We start from the raw sequence: 25045 nt of genomic DNA on the forward strand, positions 1-25045 counted from the left end.
ACTCGAGAGCACGGAAATGCCACGGTTCGAGCTTTCAAGCTGAGACTTTTTGAAGAATTCTACGCTCGATCGTTTTGCCAAAGTACCAAGAATTGCTTCAAGTCAATTGAAGTGCCCGTCGAACAACTCTGTTCTCTGGCTTACGTAACAATCTCTTCTGGTCAATGCTTTTCGATTGATCTTTCTTAACCTTTCACATCTCACACACATCGATCGATCGATCCCCTGAAGATTACAATTAATTCTAGCCACTTCTTGCCACAGCGGGTTGCCAAAGCTACAGAAATAGAAATACACAAAAAATGGCCAACAAAGATTGCGCAAATGGCCAAAAAAGATTTAGTTATTAGCTGCCAAGATTGAAAGTTCAAGTTGGCCTGGTGTTATTTAATTGCCATAAAGGTGAGTGAATAATACTCGACTCGAAAGCTCAAACAAATTATTAATTTTTCTTGGTGGCAGGTGTCCAAAACTGAAGCCTACATTAAACATCTTCAAGATAAGAATCAAGCGACTATAAACAAAGTATGCATATTTCAACAAAGAGCCTAAAACAACTTGCTAAATACCAAGGGGCGCCTCATGTTACACTTGGGACGTGGCAAGATTAATCGCCAAGAGAATCTGGAGATCGGAGAGTTTAGAGTTCGCTGGAGTTCAGCTAATAATAATCTATGCCCCCCACCCTTTAATTTGATTAATTAAGCAGATAGAATCGACAAATTAAAAATTAAATTGATGGCGCCTACAGCTATTTCATAATTATTAATTATACACAAATTTACCTTTAATTTACACAATTCACAGTCCAACGTCAGAGATGTGTCATAAGCTATGAACAAATACACTCAATTCAATTCATTTCATTCATAAAGCAGACTTTGTGTCCACGGCTGCTGAATCACTTTTTCCTTACTCATACTTATCTTGTAAAGCACTTAGTATATATTTCTGATAGTTGAATGAGATAATGTCCAATCGATGAGCGAATTTTTATTTCGGCTTCCGTTATCGATTGCACATACTGAGTAATAAATTCATTGAAGTGCTGACGAAACTTTTATTTACTTTTATTCTCACTCTCTGAAGGTCTTCCCTCTCTATCCATCTCTTTCACTTTAAACATGGGCAAACACTTCTAGGTCTAGAACTCGTACTCGTCTGTCATTCAGTAATGCCCTTGTCAGGCCCCCACGATTTCTTTACACAACACAAAATTACATTGCCAGTTTTTTATGCTTTTTTTGCAAATGCGTCTGGAACGTGTATTTTGTACCTGATATTTTGGCCCTACTTTTGATTAAACAATTTAATGCGCAAAAGTTCATTAACATGAGCACGAAAAGAATCACGCAGCATTCTTTTGGTTTTTTATGTTTGCGTTCTTTTTGGTTGAAAATTATATATGCAAATATTTTTTATGATACTTGCTTGGTATGTGGGTGTTTTTCCATTTCCATGTCAATTTCTCTGCTTATCTATTTTGATTTTGACGAAATCTAATTTCAATTAATGCCAAACAAAGAAATCGACGCATAAACTTGATTTGTTGTGCCACAACAAAACAAATGAAAAGAAATAAAGCCACTTGGGGCATAAATTAGCTGCCGGAGTTCAACGTAGGTTCAAGAAAAAAGACAAACAAACAAAACTCCCCCAATAACGATTGACCCCAATGCAAAAATCTGTCAACTCTTTTCTACTACGATTCTTCGCTTTATTGGCGAAACTTTCGCTCTTACGCTTAGAAAAAAAAAACAATAATAGTAAAAAATATAAAATAACAAAGCCCTTTGTTTGTATTAATCTTGGCATCTCTTCGGGTATTATGATAACTACTTATTATTGCGCGTATTATTGTTATTATTATTAGAGATATTTTTGTCAACTTGGCTGGAGACCGACCGCAAACAATTTGTTGTTGCGGTTTTTAATTGCTCTCTCAGATTCCGGCAATACGTAAGATTCGCCTCAGCTCAAAAGCTCTCGAGGGGGCTAACGTTTAATGGCAACTGTTTCGCTTAGCTTCGTTTTTGTTTTGTTTCTGCGACTTTTTTTTTCTTTTTGCGTTTTTTGTATCTCTTTATTTTTGGGCGAAAGTTTTAAGTTTCGTTTTCGACTCACGAATAATTATAGTGTTTAGTCTAATGCCAGGCACTGTCGCTTTGGCTTAATAGACACAAACGTTTCGAAATTGTTATTTAAAATGTTTCTCTCTTTATTCTTTTGGCCAAATTCCCGCACAGCTTACGACTCCAACTCATATTACCTCTGAACAAAAATATAAAACACGTGCAGCTGACACCAAACTAAAACCTTACCACTTTTGTGATATGTTCTTGACTAATATCCAACCTTACCTTTCAATTTCATTTTATTTTATGATTTAGCTATTATTTACATTAATAATTTAAAGGAATTGAAGTCATTTTTATTTTATTCTAAAGATCAAAAGAATTCTATGAATTTTAATTTCAATTCAAATAATTCCATTCTATTAGTTTTGTTATTCGAAAAAAGTTATAACATTTTTATTTTATTTCTATAATATTCATTAATTCTATAAGTCGTAATTTATATAAAAATCCCAAATAATTTAAAGTTAAATTCAGCAGATTTATTTGAATCTTGCAAACTTTTTTTGCTGCTTAGAATAAATCGACATAAATTCTTCGAATTGTAGTTGTCTTTTAAAATAATTATTTATATATTAATTTGCAGTCTCTAAATTTTCTATTTTCATAAACTTGTTTTATTAATTTGCTAACTAAAGCAGAGTCAACAATACCTCTGAAGTTTATCGATTTCTCTATGCTTTGTTTAAATTATGGTTTACCTTGTTTTACCAAACAATTATTTCTAAATATTTTTACTTCAATTTGTATGCAATGAGATGAATATATATATCTATTGCATATCTAACTACTTCTCTGCAGTTTCCCATCAATTAAAATCAATATAATTATACCAAAAGCTTACTATCGATAGTAGCATTCAACACTATCGATATACACAAATTATAGAACATCCTTAATACATCTTGTTATTTGTTGAACCACTTGTTGCTCCTCGTGTGTCTTGCTAACCACCGCCTTGCCTGCTCTCTCGCCACCTCTTACAGATCTTGGTACCCTAAACAACCACAGCAACAACAACAGCAGCAACAATCACAGCACAATCATCACAGCAACAGCCACAGCAACTGGAGTCAATAGCAAGAAGAGCTTTTTGGCCAGCACAACGAGCACAGCGACAGCAACAACGACAACAACGACGACAAAAACTTTGAATCCGAGCACAAATCCAACTTTAAATTTGCAGCAGAAGCACAACAACAAAATGGAGCTGCTGAGCAGCCCAGCAACAGCAATAGCAACAACAGCCACAGCAGCAGTGACAACAACAACCACAACGAAACAATTGCTGGTGCAGGATTATTTGAATTACGCCTCCCCGCCAACATATTCACGTTTGCCGCCCGATGGCCATGAGTTTCCGCCCAATTTCAGTGAGCCGCTGATCATGCATCCCACACAGACGCAACACACGCTGCTGCTCAGGACTGGAGCGAAAACAGAGCTTAGCTTCGAGCACAACAACAACACGAGTAATAATAACAACAACAACAACAAATTGGAGGCAGCTCCACCGCTGCCCAAGACGGGACCGCCGCCAACTGTGCCGCGTAAATTGTATCGCCAGGATTTGGTGATCAATGTGGAGGATGCGCGTCCAGCAGCAACCACACCATCCACAGCAGCAGTAACAGCCACAGCAGCGCCATCTAGCGCTCGTGATTATCAACGTTCCTCGAGCACGAATGCGCCACGCAAACCGAGCGATTGGCGCAAGGATGAAAAGTCCGAGAAATCGGTGCGTGACAAAATTGCCATGTTCTCGTCCAGCAACGAGCTGGACACGATTGTGCCCACACCCACACTTAGCTCCGCCAGCTCTAGCTCCAGCTTTGCACGCAAGCCGCTCAACATGAGCAGCGAGAATCTGCTGGAGGCGACACAATCAACGCCAGCGCTTAAGACGCGCGCGATGAGCGTGGAGAATCTGAATGATGCACAGCGTCAGTATCAGTTGGCCAAGCAGTTGCCACAGCTGCATGTGGCCGACTCCATGTACTCGCTGCACACGCTGTCCGCCACGCCCACAACGACACACAGCAACAACTACAGCTACGCCTCGCTGCCGCGTCGCAGTCACGGACTTGGCTCGAACTCGGCCTTGGCTGTGGAGCGTCGCATTAGCTTCTCGGGCGAGGGCGATGCGGCCAATCGCAAGGCAGCGATTACGAACATCTTGGAGCAACGGCGTCGCAGTCTGTCCAAGCTGCGTGGCCTAGTCATCCCGGAGCGTCCCCAGCTGCTGGAGCCGATCTTAGACTTGCCGGAGATCAAGAGCCAGGTGAAGGCGGCCAGCGGCGAAGACTCCACAGACAGCGGACTGGGCGAGACGCGTCCACTGCGACACACAAGCAACAACCTGAGCTCCCAACCCAACTCCCACAACTCGACTGTAAGCAGCAACAACAACATTGGCAGCTATCGCAGCATCTTCTCCAGCTCGCAACGTCGTCCGCTTGAGTCGCAGCTGTCACAGCCACCCGCAAAGCCGCCACGCACCTCGCTGGCCACGCCCACACGCCCTAATCTATCCACACAATTCCTGGGCGATCAGGAGAGCGACACGGATTCGGTGTTCTCGACCACAGCACGCGTGCCAACGCCGCCCGAGAAGTTCGCATTGACGCGCACGCTCAGTTCGGAGACAAACACCTCGATAGCCAGCTCCAACACCTCAACCCTGACGTCGGGCAGCTCAGCTGGTTCCCAGGCTAGCTGCAGTTCGTTGGGCAGCACTCCCACAGTCGACTTGACACGTCGTGTGCTTAAGTTGAATAGCAGCGCCAACAGCTCGGAGTTGTCGCTGGGCAATCGCAAGAGCATTTTGGCCTCGGCCAAGTGTCGCAGCGCCAAGAGTCGTGGTCAGGACAACAGTCAGGACAATGACAACGACAGCACCGATGGTGAGGCTTGTGTGCTCAACGGGCGTCGCGTCAAGTCGAGCTACAAGCAACAACAGCAGCAGCAACAGTTGCAGCAACTGCAGCAACATCAGCTGCTGGGGAAACAACTTGTGGTGGACAAGCTCATCAATGTGGCTGCCTATGTGGAGCTCACATCCGACACAGACGACAGCAGTCGTCGCTCCGATACGCCGGCCAAGATCAGTGCCATGTTCATTGATGAGGAGCGCAAAGCCAGCTTCAAGGCGGATCCCACGCAACGTGCCAAAATGCAACAGCGTGTCCAGGCCAAGCCGGTCATCAGTCCGCTGGCCCAGCGTACTCAAACCCCTAAGCTGAGCAGTGTTGGTCTCGGTGCTGCAGCCAACAAGTCGCAGACAACCGCCGAGCTGCGGGAGAAATTCGAACGCAGTGCTGCCGCTGTGGCAGCTGCAGCTGCTGCCGCACAAACGCCGCCGGTGCACAAGGCAATTGCCACCGTGGTGGTGGCCACAAAGCCGCATCACGAACGCTTCAGTTCGCTGGATTCGCTGGCTTCCAGTTCGTCGGGTGTTAGCTCAACCACACAGAATGTGAGCACCACCCAGGAGACGGCCACGGAATTCGGCAGCTTCTCGTCGCTGGGCAGCAATCAGAGCTTGATCACCGCTCAGGATGTGCAGCAGATTGTCGAGGAGGCCGATCCCCCATTGAAGACCCCGGAGGCGTTCATCATTGTCCTGCAGCGGGATACGCCCGAGAGCAGCATTGGCATCACGCTCGCCGGTGGCTCCGACTACGAGGCTAAAGAGATTACCGTAAGTGCGCTTTTATTAAAAAAAAAATAATTATTTAATGTTCGATTTTCAAGTTAACTCTTAGGTATTAAGAATTGATTGAATATTTATTTATTGTATATTTATTAGTTCGGTATTTATTTATTTCGATTTTACGCATTGTTGTTATAATATTCATCTATTATATACTTTCACACTATTCTTCGCTTAACTGCCGATTTGCTTAACATGAGTTATGGCCGATTACATTTTATATTTAGTGCCATATTTCCATATCGTTCACACTCAAAAACAGAAGTTGGAAATACCAAAGCAATTATAAGAAATATATTGGTTTTTTGCTTAGCTTATTTGTTTAACTCATATAGGTATTATTTCCTATATTTATTAACTAGTTAAACTAGTAAACCAAACTCAAAAGCAGAAGCATTACTTACACGTAAATTGACATTTTTTCGGTTCCGGTTGCGACCGTTAAGGCTTAAGGTATAAGTTGTACCTTAAATTGAAAATTTGTTTTTTCTGTTTTATTTAATTCCTTAACATTTAACATACTTGTCCTTTATTTTATTTCATTCATGAGTCTTACTTAATTTTGGTTTGTTGAAATTTTAAAATGCAATTAAAATTCCAAATTGATATTGATTAATAACATAGACTACGTACTGTAATAATCGCACAAGTATTAGTAGCACATTTTTAATTTAAAATAAGTATTAAAACATTCTATAATTCGTTCTCCTATTCTCCTGCAGATCCACAAGATACTGAGCAACACGCCGGCTGCCAAGGATGGTCGCCTGAAGAAGGGCGATCGCATCTTGGCCGTCAACGGCATGAGCATGCGGGGCTTGACCCATCGCGAGTCCATCAGCGTGCTCAAGGTGAGTTCACCACAAAGGAAATCCTCCGATTTGCCGTTCTTTTAAACGCACTTCTTTTTCCTCCCCATAGACACCACGTCCTGAGGTCGTTGTGGTCGTGACACGCTCCGAATCACTGATCATCAAACCATTGAACAAGAAACGCTCCTCGCTCGGCTCACTCAGCTCGCTGAATGAGAAGCCCACGGAATTGGATTACGAACGCAAGCGCAACTATCACAAGGCATCGCGCTCCCTCGATCTGGACTTGGATATTGTGTCCAACGAAGGCGGCGCTGCCACGCCCAGCACCCCAAGCACAGGCACCAGCAGTCCACAGCAGCCAGCCAGTCTGCTAGACGAAGCGAACAGCAATGATGCGGAAGCCACCATTGCCACCATTCGGGCCAGACGTCAACTCTCCCGTGGCGATGCCGCCAAGCTGAGCACCAGCGAACTTCTGGAGCGAGCTGCCGAGGCACGTCATGCCATTGCCGCCGAGATTCGTGCTCAGGGTAAGTCCAAGTTTTGAACAATATGAAATGCAGCAACTAACTTTTGTTTCTCCGTTCCAGCTGAGGATGCTGCGTCTGGCGGCGGTGCGAGGTGTGTGGAAATCGTCAAGGACAGCTGTGGACTGGGCTTCTCCATCGAGGGAGGCTTCGACTCGCCATTGGGCAATCGCCCGCTGATTGTCAAGAAGGTTTTCATGGGTGAGTTGAGAGCACTAACTTCTCCTCCTCCTCGTACTTCTTTTGCTAATCCCTGCTTTCTCTTTTCTATCTTAGGCGGCGCTGCCCAGAAGACCAATCAGGTGCGAAATGGCGATGAGATCCTTAGCATTAATGGTGCATCCACGGCGCGCATGACACGCGTCGATGCCTGGAACTACATGAAGCAATTGCCGCTGGGTCCGGTCAAGATTTCATTTGCCTGAAGAAACGCCTGAAGAAATCACAGATCACGGATCGAAGCTGATATATAGTGAAAATGCGCCACAATTTGTTAGTTTTTAAGCAAAGTGTTTTGTTTCTGCATTTAGAAAACGATCTATACACAATGTTTATCGTAATCGTATAACGTAATCGTAATCGTAATCATTATATACTATTTAAAAAATAATTTAAAGTGCAATTTGCTTAAACTTTGATCATTTGATTGCGGTCGCATTTAACCACCGCCCTATACATATACTATATACTATATACCATAACATGCATACACATGATGATTGTACATAAATATTCTTATCTTAATTTACATTATTTAACGCGCATAAAGCCGCGATGCGATGAAATTCAGTTTTCCTTATACATAATATTGGTATACCATTTTCACATACTTAAATATACATATATCCAAAAGATTAAATGGGACATAAATAATAATAACAACAACAAAAACAAAAATGAAAATACAACAATAATATTTGATGCATTTTATGCCATAAATTATGCGGGATCAATATATATATTATTCTTAATAATTATTACTTATATTATTTAAACCACAAACAAAATCAATGTTTACGTTTACAAAAGTATTTGCTAAAAAATATTATATTATATATATACACTATACTTGTATGTATGATACTTACAAAATAAACAAATTATACAATATTTAAAACTATTTTTTTATTTAATTGTGTTGTAGAAAATTAAATTTTTTTTTTAAATCTATGAAGGGCAGATTTTAAGATATTTTAGATCCGAAAATTTATATTTTTTTAAGAAGATATGATATGATATATTTTTTTATGGGTTATATCTTCTGCTAACGATGAAACGGTATCTTTCCGATGGTCAGTTTCTTCAAGTATTCTAATTGAAGATCAGATTTTCCCTGATTTTTGGGTTCATCTATCAATATAATTATCCTTAAATGTCCATTAATAGCCCTGTTATCGATGTTATACTTTGATGATCAGAGAGTTATTGCCGAATCGAAGCAAATATTCCATTGACAAATATTTTCCCGCTGCCTAAAAGTATGCAACAATTTTGTTCCGTAAAAATATTCACTGCGCGCTTTCAGGCGCGAAACTTCGAGGCTTAAATTTATTTGAATAATTAAACTTTTAAAATTTCTTTAATAAAAACATTTTAATTATTTGTGACTTTTATAAATTAAATTTGCGATCCCCTCATTCATATCCCAATAAATACTTTGAATAAAAATAACGCAATTTTCTTTTTTAAAATAATATATTTGTATTTGTTAACCGTTAATTCTTTTTCATTTAATGCAAATATCTTGGCAAGTCTAAGCCATTCACTTGTTGGAATGCGGATAGCCGATAAACATATACCGAACCAACTTTCGGTATGCTATGTTTTCTTTAACGACTTGAACTGAGCTTAAAAAAAGTGTTGCTTAAACTAGTTAAGTAGAATCTAGAATCTTCGTAACATCTTATATATATAAGTGTATATATCTAGTTAGTGTTAAGTGAAATTACTGTACATCGTAAATTCGAAGAGATTAACACAGCTACGATTAACTGTGGCCATCTTTGGGCAAGCTTGGTTGAATTGAATTGCTAACAATTCTGTTTTAGAGATCTTTGGTGGGTTTGGGAGCCAATTTGGGCAGCTGCAACAAGCCAGCGCGTGGTAACAAGCCAAGGTGCTGCAGTGCATTCGGCGAAGGTGTTGCTGTCGGGTGTCCATTCGAATGAACTTGATTAATATTGTTATTGGGTGGCTCGTTTTCCTCGAAAATTGAGCCCAGCAGCTCGTAAACGCGACGCTTGAAATACAGTTTCTGATGGAAGTTCATGTGATTCATTTCGGGACGAAGTCCTTGCAGAAAAGCGTCATCAAAGTCTATCGTTGGCTTCGTTTCGACAGCAACATCTCCATTGTTGTTAGTGGGCTGCCAAAAAAAAAAGAGTTGCATAAAGTCAAACTTTCTTGCACGTTGCAAAAGTCGTATGCTTACCTCGGTGGCTGGCGCCCCCTCGACCACTGTGCGGCGACGCTTTTTGGGCGGAATGGCGGCATTTGCTATTAACTTCTGTTGTTCGTCGTCGCTCGGCTGCTTTGCCTCGCTGGCGACGCTCTGCGCATGCTCCTGGCTGGCCCACTCGGAACTATCGCTGCTGTTATCCTCTTCGCCGCTGCTCATCGAGTGTTTGATGTGCAACAAGGCGCCCGGCTCTTGGACCAGCTCCTCTGCCTCATCATCGTCGCCCTCATCGCCGCGACGAACGCTGTCGCGTGAGCGTCTGCCTTTGATGGGCACCGGGACGCCGGGTGTAATGTGCTTCTTGAGAAACTCCAGCTCCTCGCTCAGATAGTAGGGTTTGACGCGATTCGCTCGCCGCTGCACGTTGATGGAACGGGCAAAACTTGTGCGTATATTCCGAAAGCGTTCCTTGCAACTATCAACTGGAAAGCATAACGATTATAAACCTTGCTATCGATTATCGATAAATGGCAACTTACTGTCATCATTCATCTGGCTAGCAATGTCGTCCCATGCGCGTTCCACATGTGATTTGCGCATGTACGAAGGATGCGAGCGATCGTACATGCAAGGATGTTGCTCCACCAGGCGACAGATTTTGGCATTGATCGCATGCAACTCGGGTGTTATCGCATTTGTGGTAATCGCTGTTGCTGCTACAAGGCTTCTGCTCAGCGACTTGTTTCTGTTGTTGCGCTTCTCGCTGTTGTTGTTGTTGTGATTAGTGTAGTTGTTGTTGGTGTTGATGCTGCCTGTGCTGCGTCGAGTATTCATTGTTGCTGTGGCGAAAGAAACGACAAAAAATAAAAAAAACTAGACGTTAACTGCGCAGCAACAGTGCAAACCGAAACTGCAATTTAGTTGCGTCCGTTTCCACAGCAACTGACGCTCTCACTCTCACACACACACACAAGATAGAGCGAACACACGTGCATAAACACACACACATTGAAGCGGAGCCCAAAACAAACCGTTGCGCACACAGGTGACAAACGAAACGAAAACCAGTTCACTGCATTTGCAGACGACAAAACGTTTCGGACATTTCGTTCGCCTGTAGGGCGCAACAGCTGTTTGGCGCGCGATTTCCACTAGACCAGCAACAATTACGCTTATTTTTACAATTTGTGCATTCGTTTAGTGGTTTGTACTTCAGGCACTTACCTGCAATTTGTTGTATCCGTTTATTGCTTTTTACACAGATTTTCTAAATATTCGCCGTCTCTGTTGATTGGCTTTTGTTGCTGCCGTTGCTGGAAGTGTTGCTGCTGTCGTTGTTGAGCTGCTGCTGTTGTTGATGCTGCTGTTGCGGTGAAATTGCTGTTGCTGCTGAGTTTTGTAGCCGACACACATACACACACACATAGAATTTATTTAGGCTAACGCTCTCACTAGCTCTCGCAGTCGCTCTCAAAATTGTACATACATACATACATATGCATGTATGTACGTATGTTTGGCTCTCTCAACAACAGTCACAGCCGGCGTTGCTTGCAAAATGATAACGACAATTTCTAAAAGCGACAGCAATAGCAACGTCAAAAATGTTTCACAGATGAATTCCTTACATTAGCAACAAACTTGATATGCCAAAGATATGTAAACACCAATAGCTCTGCATATGTATGGTTTTGTTATTGTCGTAAACAATTTTGTGCCGGCAAAAAGTGAAGAAAACCAAACAAAATTAAAGCATGGGCGCCGTCGGCAGGCGACTTGTATGTAAAGGGAATGGCTAATATTCAGGCGAACTACCCTGGTCTCATTGGCAAAACAATGGCATGCCTCTGCTCACGCACACAGCGACAACTGTGCTGCCAGAGAGTGAACGAGAGAGATTGGGAGAGAGCAAACCCGAGAGTGCGCGCCAGTATTGCCAGCTGTAAATTTGCAAGCAACAACGAGTTGGTGTTTGAATAACAGCTGGCAACAATATTAGATCGGTTGCAATTAATGTCGAAAACGTATAAATTTTGTTGAGGCCCTGGAATATGGAATACGAATAATTTGCCAATTTTATCGAATTAGTTGTATTTATGCCTGATTTGTTGCAGCAACTTAAGACAAAAAGTGTCTTGGATAATGAAATAAATTTTAGAAAACTTATTTAGATTATAACTTATTAAACTATTTAGTTAAACTTGGAGCTTTGACATTCTGCATTAATCGACGGTCAGCTCAATAATGCAACCCTCCGTCGTTGAACAGTCAATTAAGTTGTTCGTCGACAGCGACACCAATACTATCGGAATCGGCTCTCTGGCCACACTCTCCATCGGCACGTATATGAATACGTGTGCGTATACATGAGCGTTTGTATAAGCGTGTGTGTGTGCTGGTTCTCGCAGATGCCTTAGTTCATTTTTGTTTCTGCAACGCGTGTTTGTGTCAGGCAAGTTTCTCGCCAGTGTTTCGTGTTGTGAAGTGAAATTAAAAAACAATTTTAAGCCAAACCAATCGCTCGTTGGTGTGTTAAACTGTTTAATTATGTCATTGCCGTCACCGCATAGTGCAGCGTATAAGGCGAATGTTAAACTATGTCGGGCTATCGAGAAAGAACCTACTTTATATGATCCAAACCATGAACATCATAGAAAAAGACAGCCTTCGGAGATTTGCTGGGAGTCGGTTGCGGAGGAGACGGGAGTGTCGGGTAAGTGGACGCAGTGTTGCAAAGCGAGGCGTGCGCATTCGCGCTTATCGTTATCGCATATCGCTTGTCACTGTGAATTGTTCGCCGCTGTAAACGAGTTGGCAGCGCGTTCAGTGTTGGTAACTTACGTTTGCTTGCGTTTGAATTGCTTTAACGAATATTTTTTAAATACAAATGCAGTAATGAATGTAATATTTATGCTCATTGATATTCTGTTGGTTAATACAAATGCAATAAATGCAAAATAAAAATGTAATTATAAAATACACTGCTGGTCTTAGGTTAGTAGCACGCCTTTTTCTATTAAAGTTTGTTTAATATTTATTGCTTTAATGATAATTTAAATAAAGTTGATATGCAGAAACATTTGGTATTTAATGATACTTTAAATAAAATATTTAAATGATTTTTTAAATTTAACAAAATAGTGTTTGTCAATTATTATTTGAAAGCTACTCAAAATATAGTTGTATTTTTCTTAGTCAATAAAAAAGGCGCACTTAGGCTTTTAAATTTTTTTATAAGAAAATTAATTTTTTTAATTTTAATATTTAGTTGGTGTTAATATTTCAATAGAAATAAAAAAAAATATTTCCTTTGTTATTACTATCTTTGCATAGCAAGTCCTTCATATAATTACACAAGGAATCCATGTAGTTCAAGAAAAACTCACTCCAAGCATATTTAAAGCTTCAATTATTCTTTCTTTCATTTTCAATTACGTTAGGATCTAGAAAAACTTTATGTATATGTAATTAAATAAATTGAAAAAATGTCGAAAATATTAATTATTTCTTCAGGGAGTAAAAATTTCAGTGAGACCGTTTTTTCCACCTTTTATGTAATTAAATTTAACGTTGAAAGTTGCTAAAAATATTTTATGGTCATACCGAAAACTATTTAAAAGAATATTTATTTTATTTACTTTTCTACAAAATGGTAATGAATATTGCCAAGTTTTAAAAGTTAGTTTTCAGCAAATATGTAACAAGTAATTTTGTTATTTTTATTAATATATTTACAATAATTAAACATTATAGTATTTCTTTGCAAAATATACAAGAATTTTTTTTAATATTGCAATTTATTTTGGGTGGGTCGAGCGCTTTAGTTCAATCTCCAAAAATTTATCTATTATTGATTTTTAATTTGAAAGGCATAGGCGTCAATAATAAGAACATTATTTAAAAAATATTATATTTTTTTCGTAATCCTTCACGTTCTGCAATAAATATGAAAATACTTCAGGATTAATGAAAAAAAGTTAGAAAGCTACAGTCGAGTGCGCTCGACTGTGAGATACCCGCTACCCATTTTGAATAAAAGTAAAATATTGCGGTATTATTGTCAAAATATACAGAAAATATTAAAAAATATACCAATGGTATATTAATATAGTACCACATTACAAATATACCATAGACGGCACAATGTACCAGATTGTCGGCCAAAGCAACTAAGACCCCTAGTAAGTAGGCGTTTTTGCCCATACAAAAGTATTTCTTTAATAACTTCGACAATTTTTATCTGACTGCAACCAAATTTTCAGGAATCATAATCATTCGAACCCGAATCATTCGCAACTCTAGCTTTAAAATTACGCCTGTTATTCGATTTTTTTGATTTTCGGGGCGGAAGGGGCGTAGCAAAAATTTGAAACAAACTTGATCTGCGTGCAAACAACAAATGCTGTCGAAAAAATTTGTATAGCTCCATCTTTTATAGTCTCTGAGATCTAGGTGTTCATACGGACAGACACACAGACGGACATGGCTAGATCGTCTCGGCTGTTGACGCTGATCAAGAATATATATACTTTATAGGGTCGGAGATGCCTCCTTCTACCTGTTACATACATTTCCTGTATGCACAAAGTTATAATACCCTTCTACCCTTTGGGTAGCGGGTATAAATATACACATGGAAATAGAATGTACAGTGCACTGCAGTGAAAATAACATAAACTGAAACAATTTAAAAAATAAGTGAATGTTATTCTTAAAGCTCTATTTAAGCACTATATTTACAGCTAAGATTGACCTTAGGAACTTGATCTGTTTTCCGATAAAATATATAATTTCGTTCATTTTTTGGTTTTGCGTACGCATTGGTTGATTTTTGCAATTATCACAACAGAAAACAAAACAGAAAGAAAATTCCAAAACTATTCTTAGCTCTAATTAAAGTACTTATCTAGAGCTATAAAAATAAATTTTTCTTATTTTCAAAATTGTTTCAGTTTATGTTATTTTCAATGTAAAGGGTCTCGCACGGGACAAATTCCGTTTTGGAATTACCCATATATTATTTTAATATATTTAGGTGAAACTATATTTTTATAATTTATCTTATTTTATTTGTAAAATACACACTTAGTTTCTTCAGATTCATATTGTATATACTGTTTTTTATGAGGACTTTAAAAAATTAGAATTATGTTTTACTTTTTCAAATACACTTGGCCCTCGCTTAACACGGACTCTTTTAGCACGAACTCGGTCCTATACAGTTACAAATTTGCTGTCATCCCCCTTTTAAGAAAACTGGTTTAGCTATAAATGCCACCAAATGCATTTCAAACTTGATATGAATAGAAACATATGATCTCCTTACTTTTTAACATTTTTAAGTTTCTATAATGATTAAACAACCTTTATAACTAAATACCAGCTTTTAGTTTTGAAAATATGAACGTTATGCATTTATTAAATGCATATGCATAACAAATGTATGAAACTTTAATAAAAACGGACAAAATTTGAACAATAAAAATTTTTTTTGCGTAACCCCTTATTTTGTGCTGAATCCATGTTTCGCTTAATGCTATTTCGCTTCATACGAGAATTTCTAGAAACGTAGCCCCCGGGTTAAGCGAGGGCCAAGTGTATAATATGATAACGAATCGACAGCAATTATAAAAGCAGAGAACAATTTATTTGGACATTTTTATTGAATAAAAAATATTTTTTGCAATATGGCTCCTTTTATTTTAAGACAATAAGATAATTACCTTTTTTGGAGAACAACTCCAACAAGTAGCCCTGAATTTGATATATAAATATGTATATATTTGTTTTTGCCTTTATTTTATAAGTATACAAATAACATAATTATTGATATTTTTAAATACTTAAATAATCTTCATAATTGAATGTAGCTACTATGACATTGTTATTGATATTTATATTAAATGCTAGAGCGGTTACAAATATTATAGTATTCAATACTTTAACCAAAACTAAAGCGTGTTATACGCAGGGGAAGAATATTAGGAAATACCCACAGGTCTACTGGCGGGACATTGAAATTGCTCCTTTTTATACCCGCTACCCATAGAGTAGAAGGGTATTATAACTTTGTGCCGGCAGGAAATGTATGTAACAGGTAGAAGGAGGCATCTCCGACTCTATAGAGTATATACATTCTTAATCAGCATCAATAGCTGAGACGATCTAGCCATGTCCGTCTGGGTGTCTGTCCGTATGAACACCTAGATCTCAGAGACTATAAGAGATAGAGCTATTCAAATTTTTGCGACAGCATTTGTTGTTTGCACGCAGATCAAGTTTGTTTCAAATTTTTGCCACGCCCACTTCCGCCCCCGCAAATTAAAAAAATCGAATAACAAGCCTAATTTTAAAGCTAGGTATATACAATAATTACTATAGTAGTTATGATTCCTAAAAATTTGGTTGCGATCAGATAAAAATTGTGGAAGTTATTAAAGAAATACTTTTGTATGGGCCTACTTACTAGGGGTCTGAGTTGCTTTGGCCGACAATCTGGTATATTGTGCCGTCTATGGTATATTTTGAATGGTGTACTATATCGATATACCAAAAATAACATTTGGTATATTTTTAGTATTTTCGGTATATTTCGAAAATGTTGCCGCAATATTTTGCCTTTATTAAAAATGGGTATCCCACAGTCGAGCACACTCGACTGTAACTTTCTTACTTGTTTTAAAATTGTTTTAGTTGATGTTTTTTTAACTGTAAAGGTGGTCGCATGCGACATTTGCCAGAAAATTACATTACATTACATTATATTTCATATTTTTCCTTTTTACTAAATAAATACACATCAAAAACCTCGACGGTTAATTATGAAATCAAAATGGTTTCTTATATAATTGCTATAGGAATACAGAAAAACTAAAAGTACTGTCGCGGAACATTTTTTCACGTTGCGACAAGAAATTTTGGTGACAGTCATAAATATCAGGTCAAACTTTAAAGATTTGCGGGCAAATTTTGAACGACAGCTTAGGCAATTTATATGCAAAAGTGAAAAACATTTATGACGCTTATTGAGTTAGGATTAGAGTTGAGATATTGCGATCACCAGATTTACGGTTAGTCCGAAGACCGCGACATCTGTTAGGTTGCAATAGGTACCATAAATAGGTAATCAAAAGACCGAACACCCCTTCCAGAAGTCCTCCTCAGATTTACCTGCGTTGCACAATGCATTTGTCTCGCTCACAACTTGATGATGTGCCTATGTTTGTCTCTTTCTTTCGCACGCCCAAACACATAGTGGATAAATGCAAACGACGCTGGCGTCAAATACGCAGCGATTACATTGCGAATCGCAATGCGCCGAACTTCCCAATGGCCGAAGAGCTTGCGTTTCTTAACGCTCACCTGCCGACGTCGTCCGAGTTGAGTACGGTCGGCGAAAAGGATACAAGCAAGAAGGACAATGAGAGCGAGCGAGATAGCAAGAGTAAGAGCAAGGAACCTTCGGTTGAGCTGAGCTATAAAGAGGAGGAATTCGAAGACACAGAAGCAGTTGAGGAACAGCCGTTGTCCAAGCTAAAGCAGACAACTTTGAGCCAAAAACAAACAGAATCCGAACAGGACAAGATCAAGCCAAAGGACAAGAAAGTCGAGCAGAAGAAGGAAGCCAAGAACAAGCGTAAATATAGCGAATATTACGAGAAGGAAGAGGAACACGAAGCAGAGGACAAAAAAGAAGCAGCAAAGCTGGAGCAGCCACAACGCCTTCGCCTCGACAGCAACAAGTCTGAGTTCTTCATCAAACAGAGCAGCAAGACGACACCTAACTGTCTCATCATTGGGAAGAAACAGCCCACAGAAGACGCCACAACGGAGCCGCCACAGCTTGCCGACGATCACTTCGATCCCATGGCCGATGAAAGTCCCGATGAAACCGCAAGCGTTGGTGGTGGTCGACGGCTGCGTCGCGGTCCCGCTCGCAAGCAGCTCCCTATACAGAAGACAGTCTCGGAGCAACGCATAACCCGACTGTCGCGTCGCAAGTCCTTGTCCGTGGCGGCTGCGCTCCGACTGCGCAGCTCCACATCGCCGGTGAAGATGACACCGCTGCCACGCACCATAACAACTTCTCCCAAGGCAGCCAAAGTCGGGCAACCAGCAGCAGCAACTGCAGCGGCTGCTGCTACTTCACGGGATGACATCTTTCCGCGTCCACGCGCCGCGCCACCTGCTGTGGTCATGGCCCGTCGTCCTGGCCAGCAGTTGACACAGTCGCCTCTACAGATCTCGTCGCCAACCCCATCATCATCGCAGTCACCAGCGCAACCCTCGACCACAGCTGCTTCCGCGACTGCACCGCTTATGCGTCAGATCATCAAGCCGCGTCCTGTACCAGGAACACGCCCCACAGTTCCTGCTCCAATTGCAGCCAAGCGTTTTGCAGTGCCCACGGCCACAGCGCCTCGTGCGCCACCGCCACACAGTCTACACAACGATCCTTTGAAGCTGCCACCCGCCAGCAAAGGGGCCACATCCTCTTCGCCACCGCAGCAACAACGTTTGGTCTCCTCCAGCAACACGCTCGTCATAAGCACCACCAGCTACCCGACGGCTAGCAGCAACACCACAACCATGAGCTCCAGCTCCGGTACCAGTTCCAGTATCGGTTCCGGTTCCAACACAGGACTCACCACCTCCATCACAGCCTCGGCGATTGCGAGCACCACAACGCTCGTCAAGCGCTTGGAGAAGTGCTCACAAACCGACACCGCGGATGTCTTTTCGGATGATTATTTCCTGGACATGGTGCGACCGCAGATGCGTGAAATGAATTCCCGCCAGAAGATGCGCTTCAAGCAGAAGATTTTTAACGCGCTCATGGAGACCTTCGATGATGCCACCGATTTTCCTGATAGCGGTGACTTGCAGCATTTCAACATTAATACTCCATCGGGTTACGAGAATGTCTCTGATGTGGAGTTGCGTTTGATGCGTGAGCTGGTGAGCATTGTCAGCGCTGCCAAGCACACGCCAGAGACAACATCGACGGTGGCAACAGCCTTGATCTTGCCCACCGTTGCTAAGAATGCTACACCGATGGCAGCCAAGCCGCAAGGCGCGGTAGCAGCAGCGTCGCCAGCAGCGACAGCGTCGACAGCTAAGCCGAATCTCGATGAGAAGCGAATGTATCGCATCATGCCCATGGCCAATGGCGTAAAGGTGCCGATGACGATGTTGCGTCAGGACAGCATCGACACCAACAGCAGCACCGCACGAAGCACGCCGGGGATTGCAACCGTAACCGGAGCTGCCGCAGCTGCGGCACGTGCCAAGTTTGTGATACCCGCCAAGTCGCCGCGCATACTAGATCCCCTAACTACGCTGCTGACCACAGTGCCACAAGCGGGCAACGCCAACAAAGTAACTGCCGCAGCAGCAACAGTTACCACCGGCAAGGATCCCATGCTGGTGCGTCAGATGGGAAGACGCTACTCCATCTGCGGAGGTGTTGGACCCAGCGCCACATTGGCCAACTCGCAGACGGCTGCTGCCTCTGTTGGAGCCGTGAATGGTTCCTTGGAGGCGATGCTCAAGCGCCGTCTCCCTAATGTGACGCAGTCGATGGTGCCGCCGCAGCAACGTCCGCGCTACTCACAGAGTCCCACCGGACACATTGCACCTGGGAACAGTTTGCTGGTGCGTCGCGCTGCTGTGGCAGGTGCACAGAAGCAAGTGTCGCCACAGGGCGGCATGCCACTGACACAAAAGTCACCGCAGCTTAGCGGCAATACGGGATTCAACTCGTTTGCCACTCCCACAACGCTGCAACGTGTCACATCGCCACAGAAACGTGGCATGGTCATCGCTAATGTGAAGGGTCAAGGTCAACAGCAGGCCAAATCTTCGGTGGCTGCTGTGCGCGCTGCGGCGCCTCTCGGTCAAATCAAGTCGACGTCGTCGCCTAATGTGGCAAATTTGTTGAGCGATTCGCGTCCAAACATGTCCAATCCAGCTCAACGACCCCCAGCTCCCGCACAGACATCACAAGCTACAACTGCAATTGCAATTCAATCTCAGCCACATTCCCAGCCAGCCAAAGCAGCCGCAGCAACAGCAGCTAAGACAGCAGCAGCCGCAGAGCAACGTGAGGAGACGCAGACGGCGGGCATCATTGCCGCCGATTACTTTGACATGAGTCGCCTCAAACGTGAGCCACAGGACATCTTGGATGACGACATCTTGGGCATGTAATTCAATCTATCCCCAAAAAATCTTCATATTCCATAATATGCATTACAGTTATACTATCAAATGAACATATATATGTATTTTTGTTTTTATCAATTATTACATACAATACTAAATATATATATTACTATATATGAATAAATATTGAGTCATGAAGACCAAGAATTTAATGTTCAGTTTGTTACAATTTTCCATATTACGATTCAAATAAAATTTGTAGCACTTAAGCTCAAATCGCAAATATTTTCATTGGGTTTCGGGTTTCCGCAGCTGCTTATAAGATGCTGGGTAGTCGACTTGACAATACGCTTTAAATGAGCGCAATGAAGAATAGAAGAGGAGAAATTGGAATATAACGTTTTTAGGTGAGCTGCCTATAAGTTGTAAGTATAATAGTATATAATTTGGTAATATAATTAAATTAAAATAAAAAGAAAATAAAAATAAATTTGTAGCTCTTCAACTCAAGTCGCAAATATTTTTATTGGGGTTCGGGTTTCCGCAGCTACTTCAAGGTGCTGGGTAGTCGACTTGAAAATACGCTTTAAATAAATGCAATGAGAAGAGAATAACAAAAATTGGACTATTACGATTTCAGATAAGCTGCTGCACCAAGTAAGTTGTAATTAGTTTAAGTTTATTTCTTGAATCTTTACAATTGCTGGAGTAAATAAGTTGAAGTATAATTTGTAGCTTTTAAAGTCAATAATGTTTCTCTTGGGCTTCGGAAATTCAGCAACTGCTTTGCTACATAATGGTCGCCTAGGCAATACCCTTTAAAAGTAATAACAATCTGTTATAAGTAGTACAGAAATTAAAATAAACAATTTCCAATTTGATGGATCAATAATTGTTTTAATTTAAATTTATTTTGGATTAGAGAAATATTTAGAATACTTAATGAAAACTATAAGATACGTTGATGGAATATACACGAATGTTAAAAACTTAGCACTAATCGAAATTTAAAATTGGTAAAATATACACTCATTATAAATATACATAAATTATGTATGAAATTGGTAAAAAAAATACACTTATTATAAATATTGTTTATAAAGTAGGTATGACATTCACTGTCAGTATCAAACTTTACTGATGAACTATTACACTCCCATTCGTCCCATCGAAAATGTGTAGGGTATAAACCGGAAACTCGCAGGTAGACGATATCTATAAGCAGCTGCAGTTTGTTTCTGAAGTGCCAGCAAACAACAAAGAGTAATGGGCAAGAGACAATAGCAAACATGCTCTCAACTCAAAGATCTCTCAAACACCCTTTAAAAGTCGCACACTTATCAATTGCCTCCATTTATTATTTATTGTGCCAAACAACTATTGAGATCGGGTAAAGCACACGACAAAATTTACAATTATATTTCGATTCGATTTCGAAGAGAATCTTATCTGGAGAACAGTTGTGTGCTTGTAAATTTCATGATAAGTGATAAGATGAGTTTGAGGGATGGGAAATAAACAGCTATAAGAACAAGTCAGTCCATTGGCGCGCTTAGTTCACTCCAAGACAGTCTACAATGAAATACCTGGCAATTATTGCTCTGCTTTTGCCCCTCGTCTATGGCGCTGTGGTGCCAAGGTCCCAGCAAGCCGATGTGGATCTTATTCCCGATATTTCTACGGCCGAGGATGGCAAGGATAGCATTCTGATCCCCGATATGTCGGTGGCCAGCGATGCTGATGAAACCGTGCCCAGCAAATCCTTCCGTCAGCTATTCCGTAAGGAGGAAGCTTCTGTGCCCGATATGTCCGTCGCTGCCGATGCTGAGGATAACCACAGTAAGTCTTGAAAGAGCGGCTCTGAAGGATTTAGCTTTAGTATAATTTTTGCCTTCATTAGCTGCCCAGGCTAAGGTTCAGGTTCCCGACATGTCCGTTGCCGCCGATGCTCTAGACAAAGGTAAGTTTTCTCCCCTTAACATTCCTTCCTTTCTGACTCCTCTTCACCATCTTTAGTTGAGGCTAATGTCGATCTTGTACCCGACATGTCCGTTGCCGCCGATGCTCTGGACAAGGGTAAGTTTTCCCCACATGATTCCCTGCCTTCCTTTCTGACTTCTCATCCTTATCTTCAGTTGAGGCTAATGTCGATCTTGTACCTGACATGTCCGTCGCCAGCGATGCCCTGTAAACCGTGTGTTAACAAAACAAACAGAAAATCCGTCTCTTAATATTAACTATGTTTATGTGTATTGTATTTTTAAGTTTTTCTATTTATATCAGCAGCAATAATAAATTATAAAGACTTCGTTTAGAAGTGCGCATTGATTTTATTATCTTCTTATTTCTTTCTCTTTCTCCGCTCCGCTTTATCAATTTTATTTATTGTCACGTGGAAATAATCATCTGATGAGGGCACGTGTGCGAAACATTTGAAAATGCTCGAAGCTAAAAAAGGCTAAAAAGAAAGCAGACAGTGTGTAGATAATTTGAAGAATTTTGTATTAATTAGTAATTTATTATTTATTATCATTTATTTGTTGCGCAGTTGATGTGGAATGATGCGTACATATATAAAAATCTAAAAAAAAAACAATCATTACGAAAGAAGTCATAGCTTATAATAACATTTTTTTCTTTATTTATTTTCTTTAGTTGGATTATTTAATGTGGAAATGTAGCATCAAACTGGATGCAAAAACAGTATACATATACATACATATGTTATCGCAACATCTCATCACTAATATATTAAATCAGAATATATTAGATATCGAATATCGATTGATGTTTGGCCTTACATGGTCTCACTTTTTCTTAAGCTCTTTCTCTTTCGTCGTTGACAGACTGATAAATATAGTTAACATAGGTTTTACTGTCATATTTTTAATGAACTTGTCACCAATATTCAACGTATTTTTTATTAGTACTATAGAATCTGAGAAACAAAGTGTACAATTTCATGCAGGAATCATAAAAAATTATTATTAGACTCGTTAAGTGAATTTATCTGGCTTGGTTCAATAAAGCCTCGTGCGCCACCGCCACACAGTCTACACAACGATCCTTTGAAGCTGCCACCAACCAGCAAAGGGCCACATCCTCTTCGCCACCGCAGCAACAACGTTTGGTCTCCTTTGGTCTCTCAGCAACACGCTCGTCATAAGCACCACCAGCTACCCGACGGCTAGCAGCAACACCACAACCATGAGCTCCAGCTCCGGTACCAGTTCCAGTTCAGATGATTATTTTCTGAACATGGTGCGAACGCAGATGCGTGAAATGAATCCCCTGCGGAAGATGCGCTTCCAGCAGAAGATCTTCAACGCGCTCGCTGATGCGAAGGCAGCTAAGCGGCAAGGCTCGGTAGCAGCCGAGTCGCCAGCCAAGCGAATATGTCGCGTCATGCCCATGGCCAAGGTGCCGATGATTGCTATGCGTCAGGACAGCAGCGACAGGAACAGCATCGAGAGCATCAGCATCGACAGCAGCAACAGCATCGAGAGCATCAGCATCGACAGCAGCAACAGCATCGACAGCATCAGCATCGACAGCATCAGCATCGACAGCAACAGCAGCGATGACGACTCCTTCGGCAGCAACAGCGTCGCCAGCATTAGCAGCATCGACAGCAACAGCATCGACATCAACAGCAGCGATGACGACATCTTCGGCAGCAATAGCGTCGCCAGCATCAGCGATGACGACATCTAAAATTTTCATATTCCATAATATGGATTACATTTGTACTGTCAATTGAACATACATTTTTTTTATCAATTATTACACACACAACTAAATATATATATTACTATATATGAATAAATATTGAGTCATTGAAGACCGAGAATTTAATGTTCAGTTTAAGATTTTCCATATTACGATTAAAATAAAATTTGTAGCACTTTTATTATTTATTTGCTGCGTAGTTGATGTGGGATGATTATTTATATATATGGTATATACATACATAAAATTGCTAAATCAAATAATCATTACCAAATGGAGTCATAGCTAATGATAACATTGCTATATCATAATTGAACATTTAAATCAATATTTGGTTTTTTATTACAGCTAGAATTTTGAAAATACGATAGAACCTCTAAGAACCTAGGCATTCAATTTCATGCTTAAATTATAATATAAATTATAAATTATATATAATATAACATGGCTACGTTCTATAAATTTAGCATGATATATTACTATAATATTAAATTTCTGAATACCAAATCAAAATATTTCATATTCATTTAGTTGAGAAATAAAGTTTCCCCACCAAACTTTCCTCAACAATATCTGCACAAAAAATAATACGAGTTTGCTTATTTACAAACCTGAACTGAAAGACAAAGCTAGTTAAATTTACGACCCGTATTTGATCAGCTCAAATAGTTTTGTGTGCTGCGCTAGACATGACTCTGTAATTTGGCATTACTCAACTGATATAAAGTCTTCTCCAATTACAGAGATATCCACAACAATAGCAACAACAATAGCCACTACTCCATTTGAGGCGAGGCAATAACATTACTCTCTCTTCGGCTTCGGGTCGAGACCGAAAAAAACTGATTAGTTTTGCGTCCATGGTCGAAAGGTTCGTTTAGGTTTCCGTTTAGCAAACAAAATTAGTTTGCTTTTTTTTCTTCTTCGATGTTGTTGTTGTTGTCTCTTTCATACTGCCTCATTTCGCTGTAGTTGTAGTTGTTGTTGGTGGATTTTTTGCTCTTTTCGCTTGGGCATTGTGTCGCTGGCTATTAATAAAAAGGAATTAACGGCAAAAACCGGACCCACACAAAGTGCCCCTGATCCCAATGAGGCACATGACCATAAACAACAAGCCACATAGGTTAATGGAAAATGTTGCAACGTAGTGAAGCAGAGAGGTAGAGAGGAAGGGAGACGCATGCCTTTGTTGTCGTTGTGATTTTCACACAAAAGCGCTAAAGCGGCTACTAAATTACGTGCTCATGTGTTCTATCTAGAGTTCGGTAGACAACCATCCCCCGTCTCTCTCTCTCCCTCTCTCCACTCTCTCTTGTCCCGCCCACGCTGCTCCAGCAAATCGCATTTGGTGCGCTAATGAACCGCAGTATTGGACGCGGCTAGAACCAAACTAGAAACCAAAACCAGAATTGGACCAGGTCAGTTTAGAGTGTAGACAGGGAATTGTGGAGACTGTGGAGAGAGGAGAGAGTGCAGTGTAGAACAGGAGACCAGGAGTCTGGTTCAAAGCTGGTCGCATATTTAAACGTAAAAATACCGTTTAAATGTGTAACAATGCTGTTAAC

The 25045-nt window shown here is 40.8% G+C and overlaps 4 protein-coding genes across 9 annotated transcripts in view; 3 read left to right on the forward strand and 1 right to left on the reverse strand.

Annotated features, from left to right (window-relative positions):
• Nucleotides 1-8086, forward strand: part of LOC117572729 (serine-rich adhesin for platelets) — a 156854-nt gene extending 148768 nt beyond the window's left edge. For 4 of the 5 annotated variants that reach the window (XM_034255800.2, XM_052005648.1, XM_052005649.1 and 1 more), the window contains 5 exons: nt 3122-5835; nt 6570-6698; nt 6769-7192; nt 7253-7390; nt 7466-8086. In XM_034255800.2, coding sequence (XP_034111691.1) covers nt 3122-5835; nt 6570-6698; nt 6769-7192; nt 7253-7390; nt 7466-7614 — 3554 coding nt within the window. In that variant the 3' untranslated portion in view covers nt 7615-8086. Of the gene's footprint in view, nt 1-2246; nt 2370-3121; nt 5836-6569; nt 6699-6768; nt 7193-7252; nt 7391-7465 lie in introns of those variants that run through there. The other variant, XM_052005647.1, reaches the window with a different exon arrangement.
• Nucleotides 8087-8865: 779 nt separating this feature from the next.
• LOC117570792 (putative mediator of RNA polymerase II transcription subunit 26) lies at nt 8866-11215 on the reverse strand. The gene is made up of 4 exons (XM_034252647.2): nt 10812-11215; nt 10127-10426; nt 9621-10069; nt 8866-9554 (listed from the first exon to the last, which is right to left on the reverse strand). The coding sequence occupies exons 2-4, from the start codon at nt 10419-10421 to the stop codon at nt 9234-9236; spliced, it is 1065 nt and encodes a 354-aa protein (XP_034108538.1). The 5' UTR covers nt 10422-10426; nt 10812-11215; the 3' UTR covers nt 8866-9233.
• A 753-nt stretch (nt 11216-11968) lies between these two features.
• LOC117569069 (mucin-19) lies at nt 11969-19993 on the forward strand. Its single transcript, XM_052003804.1, has 2 exons — nt 11969-12300; nt 16843-19993. The coding sequence occupies exons 1-2, from the start codon at nt 12135-12137 to the stop codon at nt 19794-19796; spliced, it is 3120 nt and encodes a 1039-aa protein (XP_051859764.1). The 5' UTR covers nt 11969-12134; the 3' UTR covers nt 19797-19993.
• Nucleotides 19994-21292: 1299 nt separating this feature from the next.
• LOC117569070 (uncharacterized) lies at nt 21293-22079 on the forward strand. 2 transcript variants are annotated; one of them, XM_034250085.2, is made up of 4 exons: nt 21295-21590; nt 21652-21711; nt 21768-21827; nt 21887-22079. In XM_034250085.2, exons 1-4 carry the CDS (start codon nt 21329-21331, stop codon nt 21940-21942), a joined length of 438 nt encoding a protein of 145 aa, XP_034105976.1. In that variant the 5' UTR covers nt 21295-21328; the 3' UTR covers nt 21943-22079. The 2 variants fall into 2 exon arrangements, with proteins under 2 accessions (XP_051859765.1, XP_034105976.1); XM_052003805.1 differs by lacking the exon at nt 21768-21827 and having other exon boundaries at nt 21293-21590.
• The last annotated feature ends 2966 nt before the right edge of the window (nt 22080-25045 follow it).

Source organism: Drosophila albomicans, chromosome 3, assembly GCF_009650485.2.
Source record: "Drosophila albomicans strain 15112-1751.03 chromosome 3, ASM965048v2, whole genome shotgun sequence".
Classification (NCBI taxonomy): domain Eukaryota; kingdom Metazoa; phylum Arthropoda; class Insecta; order Diptera; family Drosophilidae; genus Drosophila; species Drosophila albomicans.

Coding starts and splice junctions, on each gene's coding strand:
- LOC117570792 (XM_034252647.2), bottom strand. CDS start 10,421: ATGAATACTCGACGCAGCACAGGCAGCATCAACACCAACAACAACTAC. Junction 10,070..10,126: donor TAGCCAGATGAATGATGACA/GTAAGTTGCCAT, acceptor TATGCTTTCCAG/TTGATAGTTGCAAGGAACGC. Junction 9,555..9,620: donor AGGGGGCGCCAGCCACCGAG/GTAAGCATACGA, acceptor TTTTTTTGGCAG/CCCACTAACAACAATGGAGA.
- LOC117569070 (XM_034250085.2), top strand. CDS start 21,329: ATGAAATACCTGGCAATTATTGCTCTGCTTTTGCCCCTCGTCTATGGC. Junction 21,591..21,651: donor CGATGCTGAGGATAACCACA/GTAAGTCTTGAA, acceptor TGCCTTCATTAG/CTGCCCAGGCTAAGGTTCAG. Junction 21,712..21,767: donor CGCCGATGCTCTAGACAAAG/GTAAGTTTTCTC, acceptor CACCATCTTTAG/TTGAGGCTAATGTCGATCTT.
- LOC117569069 (XM_052003804.1), top strand. CDS start 12,135: ATGTCATTGCCGTCACCGCATAGTGCAGCGTATAAGGCGAATGTTAAA. Junction 12,301..16,842: donor GGAGGAGACGGGAGTGTCGG/GTAAGTGGACGC, acceptor CCAAACACATAG/TGGATAAATGCAAACGACGC.